Here is a 20,457-nt window from a genome sequence, read left to right as displayed (position 1 = left end):
TGGGAGCTGCTTCCTGGGTGCCCATCCCCCTGCCCGGGGTGTCAGGGCCCTTGTGTTTCTCAGGTGCCCCTCTCCCCAGGAGTGTGGGGCTGTCTGGGCGGCGGGCCATTCCCAGCCCTCGGTGCCGCCCACCCAGACTGGGGCTGGGCCGGTGGCGGGTGGCCCCTGCGCTGCCCAGGGCGGGCGGGGCGACTCGGGCTGCGGGTCCGGAGCGACTGGGGGCGCGCGGCGCGGGCGCGGGCGCGGCGCTGGGCGCGGGGGGCGCTCCCGGCCGGGATGAGCTCACCGCAGTCGCGCCGGGGCTGAGCGGAGCCGGGCGCGGCCGCGCCACCATGCTGGGCCTGGACGCGTGTGAGCTGGGGGCGCAGCTGCTGGAGCTGCTCCGGCTGGCGCTGTGTGCCCGAGGTGAGGCGGGCGGCCACGTGGTGGGTGGGCAGGGGGGGGCACAGGCTGGCGCCCCCGGCAACTTCAGGGGCGTGGGACCTCTTGGCGCCGAAACTGGCCGGGTGGGGGCTCCGTTCAGATGCGTCCCATGGGGAAGGGGACAGAGAGAGGCAGGAAGCCGGGAACTGCCCTAGGCGGGGCCGGTCTCCCGGGGAATGGCCATCCCCAGGGCGGAGGGCAGGGGCAGGGGCTCAGAGACGCCCCTGGGGGCCCCACAGGAAGAGCCAGAGCTCTGGGGAGGCCCGCAGCTGGGCTGGAGAACACAGGGCCACCACCTCCTGCGGCAGCCGGGCCTCTGGGTGGCTCGGCCCCACTGGGGTCTTCATCCTCCTCTCAGGCCTCTGGCGGGAGGGGCCTGGCAGACAGCTGACCAGCAGACAGCTGACTCTCAGGGATGGGGCCAGCCCCCTCTGGCCACAGGGCCTGCCTCGAGCCAGGCGGGGTGGTGGGTGTTGCTGGGCGTCCTTGGAGCCCTGGCCGCCCTCCCTGCCCCCTGCCCGGGCCCCACGGCCTCCTTGGTAGCTCCCTGACCAGCTTGGGGGTCAGCATGGTGCTTGGATGGCAGGGCAGCTGGGCAGCTGTTCACGCCCCTCTCGACCCCCAGTCCTCCTGGCTGACAAGGAGGGTGGGCAGGCGGTGCCCGAGGAGTCGCTGGATGAGGCTGTGCCTGCGTACCGCGCACCGGGGAGGAAGAGCATGCTGGAGATCCAGCAGCTGGACCCGGAGGACGAGAGCCTGGCCAAGTACAAGCGGGTGCTGCTGGGGCCTCTGCCGCCTGTCGAGGGTATGGGCCTGGGCCCCAGGCTTGGGGGGCTGCCCTGGGGGGGCAGGCGGGCACCCTGTGGACACTGTCCCTCTTCAGATCCCAGCCTGCCCAACGTGCAGGTGACCAGGCTGACGCTGCTGTCTGAGCAGGCTCCGGGGCCGGTCGCCATGGACCTCACAGGTAACTCTCTGCGAAGCGGAGCCCTTGCTTGGAGCGGAGCCCTCTCAGGACGCCCGCGCCCATCCCGAGCCCTGGGGCCATCACCGCAGGCCTGGTAGCACCATGCCTCAGGGGCTCCTGGGCAGGCTCAGCCCAGTCCGAGTTCAGACCTTAGGTTTCCTCATAGGGGACCTGGCAGCGCTGAAAACCCAGAACTTTGTCCTGAAGGAGGGTGTTGATTACCAGGTGAAGGTCACCTTCAAGGTGAGGAAGGCTGTGGGGTGCACAGCCAGCCGGGACCGCTGCCGGCAGAGCCACTAACACCCTCCACCCGCAGGTCAACAGGGAGATCGTCAGCGGCCTCAAATGTGTGCACCACACCTACCGGCGGGGCCTGCGCGGTGAGGCAGTGGGCGGTATGGGTTGGGGGGGTGGCTGGGGACGGCCCCTGACACCTGCCCCTCCCCCAGTGGACAAGGCTGTCTACATGGTGGGCAGCTACGGCCCCAGGGCCCAGGAGTATGAGTTCGTGACTACCGTGGAGGAGGCGCCGCGGGGCGCGCTGGCACGGGGCCCCTACGTCGTCAGGTCCCGCTTCACTGACGACGACGGGACGGACCACCTGTGCTGGGAGTGGGGCCTCCGGATCTGCCAGGATTGGACAGACTGAACCCCGGCCTGGCCCCACCTCTGCCAGCGCTGAAAGGGGCCCAGCCCTCCCCAGCCCCTGTCAGTGGCCAGACCCCCCCCCCCCGTCCTGCCTGCCTGGCACTGTGCCCCAACAGCCCCATTAAACGTCACCTCTCGCTCCCGGTGTCGCCTTTCTTTGCTCCCCCTCCCGGGGGGGCTCCTGGACTTTATCTTCCCTGAGAAAGGGCCAGGTGCCGCGTGGCAGCTGCTGCTTGGTGCTCGGTCCCCTTATCTACTCCGGCCTGCGGGGTCTGGCACAACCATGCGCGGCCAGTGCCTGTCCGTGCTGCTGCTGCTCCTGCTGCGGGCCTCGGGCCCACGGGGACAGGGACAAGGGCCCGAGGGTCCCTCAGAGGACTTCCTGGAGGAGCCCCCCGGGAAGGAGGTCCCCCAGGAGGACGGGGTCTTGGTGCTGAGTGGACGAACCCTGGGCCTGGCCTTGCAGGAGCACCCAGCCCTGCTGGTGGAGTTCTGTGAGTGCTGGGGTCGGCGGGCCGGAGCCACAGGGATGCCTAGGGGTCCCCGCCCTGCCCTGTGGACGGGGCTTTGCTCTGGGCACTGTGCTCCCGAGGGGTCCCAGGGACTGCAATCACACCCTGCGTGGCCATCTGTGAATGCATGCTGAGGCTGCCTCCCCCGTGCCACCTCCCTGAGTGGCTGGGGTTGCTCCCTCTGCGCACCCTGCCACACACAGGTTCAAAGCCAGCCTCTCAGGAACTTAGCGAAAAGGGGCTGGGGCTGTAGCTCAGAGCCCCCAGCTTCAGTTCCCAGTACCAAAAAGAAAAAAAAGAAAGAAAGCCATTTCTCTCTGAAGCCTCAGCAGGAACCCCAACAGGATTCTCAAACTCTCCAGCCCTGCGTCCCCTGCCGAGCCTGGTGCTCCTGGAAGTCGGGCCCCTCTGTGGCCCCACTGAACCTGAGGGGGAGGGCCCGGCAGGCTCATGACCTCGCTCCCCCAGATGCCCCGTGGTGTGGGCACTGCCAGGCGCTGGCCCCTGAGTACAGCAAAGCAGCTGCCCTGTTAGCGGCTGAATCAGCCAGGGCCACACTGGCCAAGGTGGATGGGCCCGCGGAGCCAGAGCTGACCGAGGAGTTTGGTGTGACAGAGTACCCCACACTCAAGTTCTTCCAAGACGGCAACCGCACTCATCCAGAGGAGTACACAGGTGTGGCCATGGGCGGCTGGGCTGGGGCAGGAGGGGCAGGCCCAGGCTGAGGGGGACTCTCCACAGGCCCCCGGACGGCCGAGGGCATCGCCGAGTGGCTGCGGCGTCGGGTGGGGGCCAGTGCCACACGCCTGGACAGTGAGGAGGCGGCCCAGGCGCTGATGGATGCCTGGGATGTGGTGGTCATCGGCTTCTTCCAGGTAAGCGGGGCGGGGCCGGGCCACAGGAGCAGCCCTAGTGCTCCAGCTGGCTCACGGGGCTGGGCCCGCAGGACTTGCAGGACGAGGACGTGGCCACCTTCCTGGCTCTGGCCCGGGATGCCCTGGAGATGGCCTTCGGCATCACTGACCAGCCACAGCTCTTCCAGAAGTTTGGCCTCACAAAGGACACCGTGGTTCTCTTCAAGAAGGTGGGTTGGGCTGGGGGGGGGCAGGGGCCGGGCGGCAGCCCCACTGACCTTCCTGCTGTGCAGTTTGACGAGGGGCGTGCTGACTTCCCCGTGGACGAGGAGCTGGGCCTGGAGCTGGGGGATCTGTCCCGCTTCCTCGTCACGCACAGCATGCACCTGGTCACGGAGTTCAACAGGCAGGTGAGCGGCGCCGCTGGCGCAGGGCCGGGCTGGCCAGGGTGGTGCTGTGGGAGTCACGAGCCCCCGCTCCACAGACATCCGCAAAGATCTACGCTGCCAGGATCCTCAACCACCTGCTGCTGTTTGTGAACCAGACGCTGGCTGCGCACAGGGAGCTCCTGGCAGCCTTCAGGGAGGCGGCTCCTCCATTCCGGGGGCAGGTACTAGGGGGCCAGGAGGGGCAGTGGGGCGGCGGGGCACCCGGTGTGGACTCTGTGCTGCTAGGTGCTGTTTGTGGTGGTCGATGTGGCTGCGGACAATGCCCACGTGCTGCAGTACTTCGGCCTCAAGGCTGAGGAGGCCCCGACCCTGCGTCTGGTTAACCTGGGGACCACCAAGAAGTACGCGCCCGCAGGCAGGGGGCCTGTCACCGCAGCGTCAGTGGCTGCCTTCTGCCACGCAGTCTTCAGTGGTGAGCTCAAGGTCAGCTACCGGGTGCCCACCCACGGGACGGGAGGAAGGAGCGGGCACCCTCCCCTGCAGAGCATCCCCTGAGTGCCTGGCCTGGCCCCCAGCCCTACCTCTTGAGCCAGGAGGTCCCCCCGGACTGGGACCAGCGGCCGGTCAAGACCCTCGTGGGCAAGAACTTTGAGCAGGTGGCTTTCGACGAGACCAAGAATGTGTTTGTCAAATTCTGTGAGTGCTGTGGGTGGTGGGTGGGAGGGAGTGGGCCCAGCTGGTGGAGCCTGACACCCCGTAGATGCCCCATGGTGCAGCCATTGCAAAGAGATGGCGCCGGCGTGGGAGGCGCTGGCCGAGAAGTACCGAGACCGGCAGGACATCGTCATCGCGGAGCTGGACGCCACGGCCAACGAGCTGGAGGCCTTTGCTGTACACGGCTTCCCCACCCTCAAGTTCTTCCCCGCAGGGCCGGGTCGGAAGGTGAGGGCTGGGGCTGGGGAACAGGGCCCACCCCGCCTGGCCTGGGAGCTGGGGTCAGGCCGTGGCCCGGGCCGAGCCCACCGCTCCTGCTCCTCCCAGGTGATCGACTACGGAAGCACCCGGGACCTGGAGAGCTTCTCTAAGTTCCTAGACAGCGGGGGCGAGCTGCCAGAGGAGGAGCCCGCGGCCCCGCTCCCCGTGGGTGCCCAGATGGTGCCGGGCCGGGCTGGGCTGGTGGGGCAGGGCGGGCTGAGATGGGGCTCTGAGCTGTGACCCTTCCTAGGAGCCACCTGCCAACTCCACCACGGGACCAAAGGAAGAGCTGTAGCTGCCCACCCCCATGGCCCGGGCGAGCCGGGAGCCGTAATAAAGAGCTTTGGTCTTGGACACGTGTCTGTTGGTGGGCGGCTGCCCTCTGCCCTGAGCTGTGGCCCAGTGTTGGGCTCCTGGCTTTGATCTGAGTGGGGGCCCTCCTGGGCAGGAGTGAGCTGCGCCCCACCCTCTCTGCCTGCAGGCCTCAGTGTGGCCATCCCGGAGGTCTGAGAGTTAGACAGCTAGCCAGGCCCTGCCCACCGCAGTCACTCCACAACCGGGCAGGTTCAAAAACTTTTATTTCATTATTATCCAAGTACCTTGAAAAGATAATTGTACAAGTCATTGCATGAAAAATGGGCTGGGTCAGCCCCTGCAGGCCCTGACCTGTGAACGTACATATCTACACGGTGGCTGGAGGCGGCGGTGCTGCCCGCGGGGCTCCTCCCAGGTTCACACAGTGGCAGGCAAGAGACGAGCGTGTTGAAGGCACAAGGGTGACATGTACAATTTACAGGGCCAGACGGCCGGTGCAGCGGGCGAGCGCGGAGGGAAGGGGCCGGAGTGTGAGGCCAGCGCAAGGCACCAGGGGGCGCCGGGCTCCGGCTCCCAGGCGGTCCTGCTATTGCTATGGGTGGCAGGGCTCCCTCCTCACTGGCAGGACCCAGGGCGGGCAGCATCGCAGGTTGCACACGCCCCGCGCTGTCCGGCGCCTGGGCTCCTGAGCATGACGCGGCACTGTAATGGCGCAGCCTGTCAGTCCACCTTCTCCACCTTGCCGATGATCTTCTCCTCGAAGATGGGCAGGATGGCCTCGTCCTCCCGAACCTCCTCAAACACCACCCCGCAGTCAAACTCGTCACTCACTTTCTTGAAGTAGTACCTGGGGGCAGAGGCGAGCGGCGGTGAGCGGGTGCCTGCTGTGCCCGCGGCCTCTGCCTCGCAGGGCCGGGGACCACGGTGGACCACTGTGGTGCCGCCCTTCTGCAAGCTCTGCCTGCTGGGGGCTGCGGGAGGCGGTGCCGTGGGTGTCCACTCGCGGAGGGCGACGTGCCTGACTGGCCAAGCGGAGGCCAGCGCCCAGGGCCTCTGCGCGCTCAGCCATGTGGTGACAGGAACCAACCTCGGTGGGGAGCGGATGCTCCCTTCCACCCTCAGCTGGAGCAAGGCCGACCCAGGCACACCAGCGCGTGCATGGGTGTGACCTCCTGTGTGGAGCGGCCACGGCCGGCTGGAGGAGCGGAACCAGGTGTGGGGAGGATGGCACACAGTGGCAGCTCGGCACCTCCTCTTACCTGTAACTGCCCTTCTTGGTCAGCAGCTCCTTGAACTGACCCAGGGTGACAGTGCGGCCCCTCACCAGGGTCCGGTAGGGGATGGGCTCTCCACAGAAGTAGTAGGCCACCACGATGCTGTCGCGAAGCGGGGCGCTCCCTCCACTCGCCTTCCTCTGTGGCTTTGTCCTGGGCAGAGACGGAAGTGACCAGTGGGCTCAGGCCTCAGGCCAGGCCAGCTGGGCAGGGCGCCCTGCTCTGGGATGGGTCAGACATCCACACGCCTGCCCACAAGGTGACCGCATCCAGCGCCATCACCAGCTTGGGGGGAGTGAGCCGGCCTGCCTCAGAGGCCCGTCTGGCTCACAGCGGGCTCCACCACAAGAGGCCTCCCGCTGGACCCTGGAACCTCAAACACCCGAAGGGCCTGCAGGGACCAGGCAAGTGAGACGTGCAGACCTTGAGGCGAAGCGCCCGAGTCCCAGCCCTGTTCCCACGTCCTCTGACTACCCCACCAGCAAGGGGCCTCGGAAGCTTCCAGAGTCAGCACTGTGGCAGAGGCCCAGGCCAGGTGGGCCAGCTTGGCTGTGTGACATTCCACATTGTGACCAGGGGCCACGAGAGGAACGCCAGCCCTGTGGAGCCGGCTTCTCCAGGACAAACGGAAGGCTGCCCCAGGAGCACCCTGGCCCAGGGTGCATGTGCCGCCGGGGCTAGATGTGGTCAAGGCCCCAGGCTCTCAAGTCCTCCTCACGGTGACCCGCTCCTGCCATGAGTACAGACAAGAGTTGGGCCAGCAAGGTCCACACGTGGTCACCGCAGCGCTGGTGTGGAGCACCCTCCAAGCAGCCACACCATCAGACCTGCCTGCGAGGCACCTCGGCTGCATCTGAAGTCCCTGATGCCATTTTGGAGAACATGGCTGTGCACCTAGCCCTGCTCAACATGGCAGCAGACCTCACTGGGAATGCTGGAAGGCAGAGGTGGCACCAGAGGCAGGCTGTGGCTCCATGTAGGTGCCGAGGCATCATAGTGGGCCGCCAGAGACGGGCTGTGGCTCCATGTAGGTGCCGAGGCGTCACAGTGGGCCACCAGTGCTCCTGACAGAAACAGGGAGGCGCAGATCTGACAGGACCTCTGGAACCCTGGCTGCCTCCAGGAAGGTGCCCGAGCTTAGGTCCCAGAAGAGCTGCTCTACCCTGGGACCTGGCTGGGACCAGATGGGATGGGCAGGACCGGGAGGACCTGGGGCACACGTACTCTGTCTCGGAGAGCTCCAGGTCTGACACGGCGGGCACCGTGCTCAACACGGGCGTGCACGCTGGCCTGGTGCAGGTGCGTCCCCGCTGCATGACTGCCTGCACGTACCTAGAGAACAACCGTGTCACTGGGGAGGCCACGGCGTGCTGGGTGACAGGCGGTGGGCAGTGGTGGGCTACAAGGCCCGCCCGAGTGCTCCCATTGAGACAGACTCCAGACCCTTCCAGGCCCGGTGGTGCCAGCGGCCACACAGTCTAGAAGCAAGCTTGTATGTGGCCTCCCCAGAACACTTTGGGGAACTGCTGATCTGAAGTGGTGCCAGACGCTACCACTTTCCGGGCTTCAGAGCTGCAGAGAGCCCCATATCCATCGGCACTCCCCACTCAGCGCTCTGCCCACTTCCCAGGGACGGTCGGATGCCAGCTCTCTGCACCTGGGAACCTGGCGCCAGGACGGGGCCTGTCCTGGGGCCCCTGCACAGCGGGGCCTTTCCCCCTGGGCCGCCCAGATGCTGGCGGGAGCCCCACAGCGTGGGACTCAGCCCTGCACGTCTGCAGCTGCTCGCTGGAAGCCCCATCCCCTGGGTGCAATAGCCTGGAGACCCAGGATCTCCCCACACACGGAAATGCCAGAGCCACAGGCCAGAACCACAGCAGGGAAACCGCGCCCTGAAACACGCAGCAGAGTGGTCCTCATGGGGAAGACAGGCAACGCACTCGGCCCCACACGGCGCCCCCGCCAGGCCCAAGACAGACGGGGGGCTGAGACCACAGGCAGGGAGCTGGAGGCAGAGTGGCTGCTCTGAGGCTCAAGGGGATGCCACCCTTCCTCTGAGCCCGGTGCGGGTCCATGGAGACTTTCCACGGTGGGATGCATTCTGATGGTAGCCCCTGGCCAGGCCAGAACCTCAGAGGGGTCTACATGCTGACCTTGGGGCAACATGCAAGGGCTGTGAGCCTGTGGCCAGCCTCAGCCTCCAGGGTACCAGAGCAGGACCCCACAGGGATGCAGGACCCTGAGCCGTGGGCTCAGACCCGGCTCAGATGCCTCCTCTCTGGCATAAAGAGCCAGCTGCTGCTAGGAATAGTGATTTCTGTGTGGCCACAGCCCTGGGACGACCTGGGGAGAGACGCCCAGGCCTCAGGGGCCACCATCCCATCTGGGACGTAAAGAGCCAAAACATCCGGGAAAGCCGGCTCAGGCCCCGGGGAGGTCAGAAGCCACGCTCTGGCTTGGAAAGAGGCTGCCAGCCAGAAAGGGAGCTCCCTGTGCCTGGCACAACATGCCCCCGACAGAGCAGGCTTCAGTCAGCGCTGCCGCAGCAGCGAATCAGCCACTGGGGCCCAAAGGCCAAGCCGGGCCTCTGGAGCTCATGCCTGATGTGAGCAGGACAGCTCCTCGTCCTACCTGTGACCTGCAGCTGAGGCTGCGGCCACCGGTGGTGGCGGCACCAGGACCCAGAGCCTCCCTCAAGGCCAGGCGTGGGCTGGACAAGGGCTGCCCCTCGCGGGCAGGCCGGAGGACGAGCCCTGGCAACCCACCTCTGCTTGGAGGGGAGCTTGCTGGCTCTCCTCTCCTCCTCCTCCAGACGTCTGCGGGCCTCCTCCAGCTGGGTCAGGGGGTTGGGGGCCGGGTTGGGTGGCATTGTGGGGTCTTGAATGAAGGGATGAGAGGGCTGGACAGAATTTCGGAGCTGAGCGCTGACCCAGGGGTGCACGGCCCCAGGACGCTCAATGGACAACGGCCTGGAGCTCTCGTGGGCTTGCTGTTTCCTCGCCCCAGAAGACCTTGTGAAAGAAGAACAAGGCATGGTGATGTCTGCCCAGCTACATGGGCCTGCCCCTCACCGGGGAGCCGTGAGACATACACACCTTATGCAGACACCTCTTTCTTTCCCATTTATTTTGTTGGTGGCACTGGGGTTCCTGGAAACCCTTCTACCTCCAGGCTACACTCCCAGACCTATTTTTTATATTTTTATTTGGAAACGGTCTCTTAAGCCAGTAAGGCTGGCTTCGAACCTGCGCGATCCTCCCGTCTCTGCCTCCCAAGCGCGGGATGACAAGCGTGCCCACCACGCCCGGCTCCCGTTTCTTTTTTAATCTTATTTTTGGCAGCTTTACTGAGATAGATGCTATTTAGAGGCTTTCTATAGAACTACCAATTTTACTATTTAAAACAAATTTTTTGGGTAGGGGCACAGCAGTGGTGGAACACTTCCTACCATGTGCAAGGCCTTGGTCCCAGCCCAGCATCACAAATAAATACGTAAGTAAATAATTGTGGTGAAAAATCTGAAATAAGTCGGGCATGGTAGTGCACGATTGTAACCCCAGCATTTGGAAGGCTGAGACAGGAGGATCACCGTTCATGAACAGCCTTTGCAACTAAGTGAGGCATTGTTTCAAAATAAAGAAAAAAAACAGGACTGGGGGTATAGCTTGGAGGTAGAATGCCCCTTGGTTTCATCCCCAGGGCGCCCCCCCCCAAAAAAAAAAGGAAAAGAAAAGAAAAAAGGCTGGCAGTGTAGCTCTCAGAGGCAGGATGCCCTGGGTTTCATCCCCAGTACCACCCCCCACACACACACCAAAAGCCACCTGAAATACCCAAAACTGGAGCTGGGCAGAGTGCCAAGATGGGTATCCTGGCTGCAGACGGCCCCCTTGGAGCTCCCGGGCAAGGGTGGTCTGCCCACCCAGGCGGGCGCCAGGGCCCGGTTCCACGCCACCGCGCTGTGAGCAGAGCGGCCTGCTGCAGGAGGCCTCCGGGGCGGAGGTCCGCGCCGCCGCTCACCCGTGGCCAGCCTTGCGGTGTCTGCTGATCTCCTTCTCCCCCTCGATGATCCACTGCATGATCTTCTGGTTCTTCTCTGCGTCCTCGGGGGCGCCCAGCCCCTCAGTGCCGGCGCTCTTCCCGGAGTCGGCCTTCTTGGCGCTCCTTTTGGAGGGCGCACCCACTTTCCCGCTGTGGGAGCAAGGCCTGGGTCAACCGGGTCTCCCCTGCCGCCTCTGAGCCCGCCGGCCTATGGCAGGGCCACCGTGCCCTGCCTGGGGTCGTCTTCAGTGCGCCTGCTCTGGGGCGGCGCTGCCTTAGGCAGCTAGCAGCTGGAGCCTGGGACGGCCCTGCCCATTCCCCTCCACCCAGACTCTGCCGGGTGCCTGCCAGGTTCCTGCCCACAGCTTCCTCACCTTTCGAGGGAAAGCTCAAGCCACCACAGGGACGCAGCCTCACACCCCGCCTCCTCTGGACCCTCCCTGCCATGACACGGGGACAGACAGTGCCCACTCCCAAGGCCCAGGGCAGGGCCGATGTGGGACTTACCTATAGGCCAGGTCGCAGGCATTGGGGGTGGTGCCAACACTCTCGGAGTAGCCGCGGGGCTTGGCCGTGTGGCCATGCGGCTCTGGGCCCCAGGCAAAGTTGCTCTGGACCCTACGGGCGGCCTCGGCCTCCGCCTGTTCCTTGGGCCTGACTGCGCTATGGTGGACATGATGGTGGACGTGCCTGTGGTGGTGCAGGCCAGATGTGTCCAGCTTTGGCCCCAACTTGGGCGCATGCTTCCCATGCCCCGAGGCCACGCCCCCCAGCACTGCCAGCTTGGCTGCGTGCCCGCTTTCTGGAGAGCGGTGGCCTGGCCCGGGTGACTGGCAGCCAGGTGTCCTCATGACCCGCTGTACATGCTCGTCCAGGATGCTCTCTGGGTTCTCCTCGTGGGCATCCCGCAGCCCGGAGCAGCCCATGTCCACATAGCGGGGCGGGAAGTGGTGCCAGGCTGGGGCGGGAGGCAGTTTGTGACTGGTCCCCAAGGGTCCGGAGGGCAGGTCTCCATCCTCCCCTTCTTCCTCCTGCAGGAACAAGGTTGCAGTATCAGCCAGCACCAGCGGCCCTCGCAGGAGACACAGCTGGGCCTGGCTACCACGGCCCTACCCTTCAATGCAGCAGACACCACTGCTGCTCAGCTGTGGCCAGGGACGGCAGGTGCCCAAGCAGCAGAGGGCCCTGCCGAGCCAGCTCCTGCCAGGCTGAGGGCAGGAGAGGGAGAACAGGCAGAGGGGTAAGGGGCAACATCCAGAACCCCCACACCAGGCCCCAGTGCCAGCGCCAGTCACAACCAAGGAGAAAAATCTTCCCTCCATTGTGGCAGCCGCCCAGCCTCCTTCCCAAGAGCTGGCTGTGTGCCTGCTGTCCTCTCCCTGCAGCAGAGTTTCCACGGACTCACGGAGCTTTCTATCTCAGGTACAGAAAAAGCACAGAGGTCACCCGGTGGCCACAGCTGGCAACTGAGCCTGGGTGAGAAGCTCCAGACTGAGCAGCACCTGCGGCCAGGCAGCGGTGCGCCCCCTCACCTCCCGCAGGAGCCCACGTGTGTTCAGAGCTGACATGACGGAGACACTTTTGGGCTCAATGTCTGCCAACACTCCCAGTTCACGGCACTGCTGCCCCAAACACTTGTTCTTCTGGACAGAGCCATCAGAATACTAAAATTGTCCCTGCACGTGGGAGGCGGAAACAGGAGGATCACGCAAGTTTGAAGCTAGCTTTGCTGGCTTAAGAGACCCTGTTTCCAAATAAAAAAGTATAAAAATAGGTCTGGGAGTGTAGCCCAGAGGTAGAAGGGTTTCCAGGAAAACAAAAAAACTGCCTGCTCCCTAAGTACTGACACTCATAAACACGAGAACACACGCAGCCGGATACCGCAGCAGTGCGGGGCAGCGCGCGAGCACACCTGACCGCAGGTGCTGGCGTGGGCTTCTCCTGAGACAGTCAGGAGGCGCCCTGGACCTGGTGCGAGGGAGGGGAGGGAGGGGCCGCAAGGTCCTGGCAGGAGGGTCAGAGGCGGCCGGCCAGGAGTACCGTGAACTCAGGACCCTGGGCCTGGGAAACACAGTGACGCGCCCGCGGCCTGAGGGTGGCCTGCTCACCATCCGCACACGCTTTAGCCTCTCCTCCAGCTTTTCCTCCGCCTCCCGGGTGCGCTGAACGGCCTCCAAGCGGTGGATAAGCTCCTCTGCAAACTTCTGTGGCTCCACGCGGATCTCCTTTGGCATCCGGTAAGTGCGCTGCAGTCAGACACAGGGTCAGCAGGTGCCACCTCCCAGGGCGGCTCCACCCCACCCCGCAGCGCGAAGGATCACTTTGGTGAAGACACAGCATGTGAAGCTACATCTTATTTTATTCATTTTTGGTGCTGGGGATGGAACCCAGGGGCATTCGACCTGCAAGCTACACCCCAGCCCAATTTTTTATTCTTTAGTTTGAAACAGGGTCCCACTAATTTGCAGGAGGCCTCACTCAGTAGCTGAGGCTGGCCACAAACTCGGATCTTCCTGTCTCGGCCTCCCAAGTACTGGGATTACAGGCGTGGCCACCATGCCCAGTTGTTTATGCAATACTGGGGATGGAACCCAGGGTATTCGACCGCCAAGCTACAGCCCCAGCCCTATTTTTTATTCTTTATTTTGAAGCAGGGTCTCCTCACTAAGTAGGAGCTACTGTAAAGCAGGCTGCTCCTTCTCTTGGAGCTAGCTGCTTCTCTGCCCCTTTTCCTGCCTCCATTCATCACTAAAGTGGGAGACTATTTCAATACTTCCAGCCTCTCAAGACTGAAGAACTGGAGGTCTGGCAGGGTGGGGCTAGGACACAGCAGGCCCTTGGTCTCTGGGAACAAGGTTGGAAGATATCAGGGCTCAGCAATGGAGTGAGTCAGGTATGAGGGCCACACTTGTAATCCCAGTGCTTGGGAGGCTGAAACAGGAGGATCTCAGGTTCGTGGCCAGCCTCAGCAACTTGGTGAGACCCTGTTTCAAAATAAAGAATAAAAGATAGGGCAGAGGGTGTAGCTCAGAGGTCGAATGCCCCCTGGCTCCATCCTCAGTACCACCAAAATAGAAAAAGAAGCAGAGAGTGGATAAGTGCAGGCCGTGGCCTCCTGAGCCCAGCACGTGCTAAGTGCCCAGCGCCAGGGGCCAGGGCCTCAGCACACAACCTTGCAATAAGCACCTTCCAGCTGTTTGCAAGGAGATGGTCTGGTGACTGAGGCTCGCACAGAGGATGCCGGGGACAAGAGAAGCCAAAGACGGGCCAGCACAGGACCAGACCCTCCGGTCTCAGTCTCCTGAGCAGCTGTGACAACCGGCAGATGCCACCTGTCTTTTTTTTTTTTTGCTACTGGAGATGGAACCCAGGGGCATTCTACCTCCAAGCCACACCCCCAGCCCTATGTTTTACTCTTTATTCTAAAACAGGGTCTCACTAAGTTGCAAAGGGCCTCACTAAGTAGCTGAGGCTGTCCTCGAACCGCGATCCTGTCTCAGCCTCCCGAATGCTGGGATTACAAGTGTGTGCCACCATGCCTGGCCCTCCTCTTGTAGTTTTAAAAATACTTTTTCCCTCCTCCTAGGGATTTAACCCCAAAGCACACTTTACCTCTGAGCCACACCCCCCAGCCCCCCCTTTGGTGGCACTGGGGGTGGAACCCAGGGGCTCTCTACCTCCGGGCTATACTATCAGACCTATTTTATATATTTATTTGAAAACAGGGTCTCACTAAGTTGCTGAGAACCTCACTAAATAACAGGCTGGCTTTGAACCTGTGCGATCCTCTTGTCTCAGGCTCCCACGCGCGGGGATTACAAGCGTGCACCACCACACCTGGCCCTCCAGCCCTTTTTATTTTGAGACAGGACCTAGGTTGCAGAGGCTAGCCTACAACCTTTGAACCTCCTGTCTCAGCCTTCCAAGTACTGGGATCACAGGCTTGTGCCACCATGCCAGGCTATACTCACTTTTTTTTTTTTTTTGGTGGTGGTACTGAGGTTACTGGAAACCCTTCTACCTCCAGGCTACACTCCCAGACCTATTTTATACTTTCATTTGGAAACAGGGTCTCTTAAGCCAGCAAGGCTGGCTTTGAACCTATGCAATCCTCCTGTCTCTGCCTCCCAAGCGCGAGGATTACAAGCGTGTGCCACCATACCTGGCGCTTACTCACAGTTTTCTAAACCAGCTGGAGTGTGTTTAACAAAAACAAAGTTGTGCCAGGCATGGCGGCGCTTGCTTGTAATCCTCGTGCTTGGGAGGCAGAGACAGGAGGATCACGCAGGTTCGAAGCCAGCCTCGCTGGCTTAAGAGAACCAAAATAGGCCTGGGAGTGTAGCCCGTATATAGAAGGGTTCCATCCCCAGTACCATAAAAAAAAAAAATGTGTTCGTGTCCCTAACCACAGAATAATGCAGACAGTGCAAGACCCCTGCTTCAGTACAGCTGTCAGACAGAGCTTGTTCAAGTTTTACCAGGTATCCTTCCAGATGTCCTTCATGACGCCCTGCCTCCAACCGAGCCAAGAGGACCACAAGATCCAGGCCATACTAATTACGTTCAAAGGGCTGGGATGTAGCTCAGTGCAGAGTTTACCTGCAGTCAATCCCAGTAACACACATACACACCACACGCAAGCCACCAAGGTCCCGCCTGGCCTGGCCTGTGCTAACCTGGAGTGCTGGTGGACAGGGGGCTGGATGGTGGTCAGTGGCTCTGCTCTCAGGCCACGCAGAACCTGGCCTTTGGCGGGGGTGCAGTTAGGACAGACGGGGAAATGCCAGGGCGGAGGCCACATCCCTGTGAGTTCTGCGCCTCCTGCCCTCAGGTAGGGTGTGCAAGGTCCTGGCTGCACACCCCAGCATCTTCATCTACAGAACCAGTGCCTCAGAAAATGGTGTGGGGCAGAGCAAGAAACCCAGGTAAGGATCAGAGAAAGTGCAACACACCAGTCCTCGGGCCAGGACGCTTCCTGAACAAGACCAAGACCTAGGGCCCAGGGCGCACGGGGCTCAGCAGCAGCGCGGCCACAGGTCCCCAGGCGTGCGCAGCTGGCGGCCGGTCCTGGCCCAGCGCCCAGAGGTAGAAGGGTTTCCAGGAACCCCAGTACCACCACACACACAAAAAAAAAACCAAGGCAGGGGGTGTAACTCAGAGGTCAAATGCCCCTGGGTTTCATCCCCAGACCCACAAAAATAAATAAATAAATAAGGTCTTAGTAAGTTTCAAAGGGCTGGCCATGAACCTTCAATCCTCCTGTCTCAGCCTCAGAAGTACTGGGATTACAAGTGTGCACCATCACGCCCAGCTTTTATTTTATTCTTTTTTTTTTTTGGTGGTACTGGGGTTCCTGGAAGCCCTTCTACCTCCGGGCTCCACTCCCAGACCTATTTTATATTTTTATTTGGAAACAGGGTCTCCCAAGCCAGCGCCCGCGGCTGGCTTCGAACCTGCGCGACGCTCCTGTCTCCGCCTCCCGAGCGGGGATGACGAGCGCGCCCGCCGCGCCCGGCCGCTCTTGATTTGAGACAGGACCTCGCTAAGTGGCCGAGGCTGGCCTGGCCTGTGGTCCTCCTTTCTCAGCCTCGCACCAGTGCCAGCTTTCTGCAGAGACACAGGGTCCAGTGGCCAAGGAAAGCCAGGAGCTGCTCTCCCCTTGAGGGGGTGTCTCACTTGACAGCAATGAGGAAAGTCCACTCGGGTGTGCAGAGGGGCCTAAGCCCCTCTGGGGCCTGGGCCTCTTCTGCGTGGACCGCTGTGGGGCCCTGGGGCTGCAGCACTGCTGCGCCAGCGTCACCGAGAGGCACACCGGGTCTGGTGAGGCGCCGGGCTGCCAGGAACCAGGCAGGTGCCTCCCCACTTGTCAGTGCCGCCGTAGCCCAACTCCACGCGGGGAGACAGTGGGCCAAGGCGCCGTACAGAGGTACTTACGGGAATGTGAGGTAGAGGCACCCGCCCGTTGACCTGGACACTCTCCTGCATCTCCCTCCGGTACTGCTTGCGCGCTCTGTATGGGGGGGCTCCATCCCTATGCAGAAGAAAGGCACAGCCATTAACTCAAGCAGGAAGAAGAGACAAAAGGCTGCCAGCAACCACCAGCCTGACGGCCAGGTGCTCGGAAGTGACAGCCACCACGGTGCGGCAGTCACATACACGTGCTCCCACGCACAAAGGAGCACGGTCAGACTCCATGTGCACATCCGCACCCCACACGCACGCGTCACGCATGGCGGCAAAGCCCAGAGCTCAGCCACGTGCCTTCCAGCTGGTATTCACTGAACATTCGACAGAGTTGAGCTCTACTTGCTTTGCTCCCAGGATCAAAAACTAGAACCCAAAGCCAATTTTTGAAGTCTAATGGCTAAGAATAGTTTTTATATTTTTAAAGGGCAGGGCTTAGAATATGTGACAAAGACCGTATGTGACTGCTGGCACTTCGTGAACATGTCCTAGGCCAAGGCCACGATGTGCCTCCCTGGGGGACTGCTGAGCAGACTGAACGGTGGGGCTGCAAAGGGGACGGCCAGGACAACCCAGAGCCCTGAAGGCTCCCACAATGCCAAAGTCCTGTCATGCTGCCCCTCCAGGCAAACGGGGAAGTGTGATTTCTACACCATGCCTAGGTCTGAAGTTCTTACCCATAGGGATTTAATTAGGAGCCTTCAGGAAGTAAGGATACAGCACCAGGCGTGGTGGCACACGCTCGTAATCCTGGCTTTCGGGAGGCTGAGACTGGAGGATCGCGGTTCGCGGACAGCCTCGGCTACTTAGTGAGGCCCTTTGCAACTTAATGAGACCCTGTTTCAAACTAAAGAATAAAAAAAATAGGCCGGGCGTGGTGGCACACACTTGTAATCCCAGCATTCGGGAGGCTGAGACTAGAGGATCGCGGTTCACAGACAGCCTCAGCTACTTAGTGAAGCCCTCCGCAACTTAGTGAGACACTATTTCAAAATAAGGAATAAAAAAAATAGGGCAGGGGTGAAGCTAGGAGGTCAAATGCCCCTGGGTTCCCCAGACCCGCAAAAAAAAAAAAAAAAAAAAGAATAAAAAATAGGGGGCTGGGGGTGTCGCTTGGCGGTAGAATGCCTCTGGGTTCCATCCCCAGTACTGCAAATAAATAAATAGGGCTGGAGGTATAGCTTGGAGGTAGAATGCCCCAGTACTGCAAAAAAATAAAAAAATAAAAAGACTAAAAGATAGGACTGACATGTTTATTTTAGGTTTTCCCCTGGGGAAACATAAGTTCTGTTTCTGGAGAAAATTAAGAGGTTTCCTTTCTAGAAAACTGCACTGAGGTCAACTTCCATCACGTGGACACTGTGCGGGGAGAGCAGGGGAGAGGAGATACAGATACTGCAGGTGCAGCACCTGCTCTCCCTGCAAGGACCAGCAGCAAGGGGCGCTCAGGGACTCCAGGAGCTTCAAACAGGATGTTGCTAGAAATATCAACACGCGCGCGCGCGCGTGTGTGTGTGTGTGTGTGTGTGTGTGTGTGTGAGAGAGAGAGAGAGAGAGAGAGAGAGAGAGAGAGAGAGAGAGAGAGAGAGAGAGAGAAGGAGGGGAAGAGAAGAGAAGAGAAGAGGAGATTAAACCCAGGGGCATTCTACCTCTGAGCTATACCACCAGCCTATTTCTTTTTCTTTTTGTGGTATTTGGGATGGAACCCAGGGGCATTCTACCTCCAAGCTATACCACTAGCCATATTTTCCATTTTTTATTTTGAAGCAGGGTCTCACTGAGTTGCAGAGGGCCTGAGTAGCTGAGGCTGAGCCAGGCGTGGTGGCGCACGTTTGTAATCCTCACGCTTGGGAGGCAGAGACAGACAGGAGGACTGCGCAGGTTCGAAGCCAGTCTTGCTGGCTTAAGAGACCCTGTTTCCAAATAAAAATATAAAACTATAGGTCTGGGAGTGTAGCCCAGAGGTAGAAGGGTTTCCAGGAACCCCAGTACCACCAAAAAAAAAAAAAAAAAAAAAAAAAGCTGAGGCTGTCTATGAAGCACGATCCTCCTGCCTCAGTCTCCCAAATGCTGGGTTACAAGTGCGCCACCACGCCCATCTTCTATTTTATTTTGAAACAGGGTCTTACTAAGTTGCTGAGATTGGTCTGGAACTGCGATCCTCCTGTCTCAGCTTCCTAAATACAGGGATTAAGGGGTGTGCTACTGCACCTGGCTGTTCCCCGAGTTTTCACATGCAGAAATACTCTGGTCAGGTCTGCTGCTAACAGACGTTGAGTACAGCCAGGAGTCCTGCTCCAGGGCCCTGTGCAGTGCAAGGAGAGGAGCCTGGGGTGAGGTCACCCGGTGCGGCTGCTGGGCTCAAACCTGCTTGCTGGTCCTGGCCACAGGCTTCCTCCAATGTCCTTGTGTTCAAAAAGCAATGCTGCCAGCCATGGTGGTGGATGCCTGTAATCCCAGCACTTAGGAGACTGAGACAGGAGAGTCACAGGTTCAAAGCCAGCCCCAGCAACTTAGCAAGCGCTCAGCAACTTAGTAAGACTCTGATTACAAATATGAAATGAAAAGGGCTAAGGGGGCTGCTTGGCAATAGAAGGCCCATGGGTTCAATCCCTAGTGCCACACACACAGACAAAAGGCAGATGACAGACAGACTGGCGGCCAGGCTGACACCCCCCTTGTGTGGTCCACCAGCAGGGCGTCCCACCCAGTTCTTAAGGTATGCGTGCATTCCAGAGGGCCCGCTGCCTTGGAAGGAGGGGAGGTCACAAAACAAACCCTGGGTTCCCTGGGAAGGCGACAGTGCAGAGCCCAGCCCCAACTGTACCCACAGCAGGAGTGAGGCTCAGATAAGACTTCGTGGCCAGTCACCAGGCCACTCACCCCAGGCCACTCCTCAGCCATGGGCACCAGGTTTGGCACGAAACAGCCCCATCACCGCCTGTCCTGGACTCCCTGACCCCGACACAGCACCCTGTCAGACAGGAGGGCAGTGGCAGGCCCCTGGGGACACACCTCCATCCTGCTAGGGACCCCCTCTCAGGGACCACACATCCTAAGGGCCAAGGGACTACGCCAGGTCCCGAGACAGGCCCCCTCTGGCTGCTAGCCTGCGCCTGTCTGTAAACTGAAAGCCCGGACCAAAGACTAAGGAGAAAGAAAACCCACGGTGCTCACTGGTGGGCGGCTCTGGAGGCAGCTTGAACTTTGCCCCCCGGATCCTCCCTCTTTCCAAGGCTCACAGAGGAGTGGCCCATGCAACCCTGTGCGCTGGCTCCAGCGGAGCTTTTCTTTGGTGCTGCGGACGGAAGCCAGGGCCTCCACTGACCGGTAGCCCTCCCCTGCCTCTGCCACAGAGCAATTCTGAGACCAATTCTGGGGAAACCACAAAGCCCAGCGGCGGGCCGGCTCGCAGGACTCACACGCTGCTGTCAGTGAGGGACAGGGTGTCCGCGTCGCTGGACAGGCTCTGCTGCTCGCTGTCATTGGTGCTGGTGGCCGGGGCCAGGGCGTAGCCGGCGTTGACGTAGTAGGGGTTGACAGGCTCCCGCCAGGACCCATACCTGCAAGAAGGAGGCACGTGAGTGGCAGCCAGGCACATCCTCTCGCTTACATTTTCAGGGTTGTCTGAATGGCTTTTTGTGTGTGCGTGTGTGGTACTGGGGTTCCTGGATGCCTTCTACCTCCGGGCTACACTCCCAGACCTATTTTATACTTTTATTTGGAAACAGGGTCTCTTAAGCCAGCGAGGCTGGCTTCGAACCTGCGTGATGCTCCTGTCTCCGCCTCCCAAGCGGGATGACAAGCGTGCACCACCACGTCCCGGCGAACAGCTTTGTATATTTACATATCTATTTACTTGTGGTACTGGGGACTGGACCCAGGGCCTCTCACATGCTAGGAAAGCACTCTATTACTGAGCTATATCCTCAACCTCTTTTTGGTACTGGAGTCTGAACTCAGGGACAGTCTACCTCTGAGCCACATTCCCAGCCCTATTTTATTGATTTTGCAACAGGGAGCTAAGTTGCTGAAGCTGGTCTTGAACCCAGGATCCTCCTGTCTCCGCCTCCTAAGTACTAGGACTACAAACTTATG

At 60.9% G+C, this 20,457-nt stretch overlaps 3 protein-coding genes across 4 annotated transcripts in view; 2 read left to right on the top strand and 1 right to left on the bottom strand.

Annotated features, from left to right (window-relative positions):
* Positions 1-332: 332 nt before the first annotated feature.
* ARHGDIG (Rho GDP dissociation inhibitor gamma) lies at positions 333-2,039 on the top strand (the record flags this gene model as incomplete). Its single annotated transcript, XM_080703037.1, has 6 exons — positions 333-405; positions 1,049-1,228; positions 1,307-1,390; positions 1,557-1,633; positions 1,707-1,770; positions 1,840-2,039. 6 exons carry the CDS (start codon positions 333-335, stop codon positions 2,037-2,039), a joined length of 678 nt encoding a protein of 225 aa, XP_080559163.1.
* Positions 2,040-2,318: 279 nt separating this feature from the next.
* On the top strand, positions 2,319-5,063 carry PDIA2 (protein disulfide isomerase family A member 2; the record flags this gene model as incomplete). The annotated part of the gene is made up of 11 exons (XM_080702587.1): positions 2,319-2,532; positions 3,019-3,225; positions 3,292-3,425; positions 3,497-3,634; positions 3,698-3,814; positions 3,889-4,014; positions 4,079-4,276; positions 4,369-4,489; positions 4,554-4,735; positions 4,835-4,933; positions 5,019-5,063. The coding sequence occupies exons 1-11, from the start codon at positions 2,322-2,324 to the stop codon at positions 5,061-5,063; spliced, it is 1,578 nt and encodes a 525-aa protein (XP_080558713.1). The 5' UTR covers positions 2,319-2,321.
* Positions 5,064-5,803: 740 nt separating this feature from the next.
* AXIN1 (axin 1) overlaps positions 5,804-20,457 on the bottom strand; it is a gene marked incomplete at both ends in the record, with an annotated part of 49,776 nt that continues 35,122 nt past the window's right edge. The window contains 9 exons of one of the 2 annotated variants that reach the window (XM_080702826.1): positions 5,804-5,930; positions 6,343-6,510; positions 7,582-7,689; positions 9,123-9,368; positions 10,375-10,545; positions 10,903-11,426; positions 12,504-12,641; positions 16,330-16,426; positions 19,782-19,922. In XM_080702826.1, coding sequence (XP_080558952.1) covers positions 5,804-5,930; positions 6,343-6,510; positions 7,582-7,689; positions 9,123-9,368; positions 10,375-10,545; positions 10,903-11,426; positions 12,504-12,641; positions 16,330-16,426; positions 19,782-19,922 — 1,720 coding nt within the window. The remainder of the gene's footprint in view (positions 5,931-6,342; positions 6,511-7,581; positions 7,690-9,122; positions 9,369-10,374; positions 10,546-10,902; positions 11,427-12,503; positions 12,642-16,329; positions 16,427-19,781; positions 19,923-20,457) is intronic. The other variant, XM_080702825.1, reaches the window with a different exon arrangement.

Source organism: Muscardinus avellanarius, assembly GCF_963383645.1.
Source record: "Muscardinus avellanarius genome assembly, chromosome: 10".
NCBI lineage: Eukaryota > Metazoa > Chordata > Mammalia > Rodentia > Gliridae > Muscardinus > Muscardinus avellanarius.
Note: the sequence above shows the minus strand (reverse complement) of the source record. Positions and strands in the feature narration are given on the sequence as shown.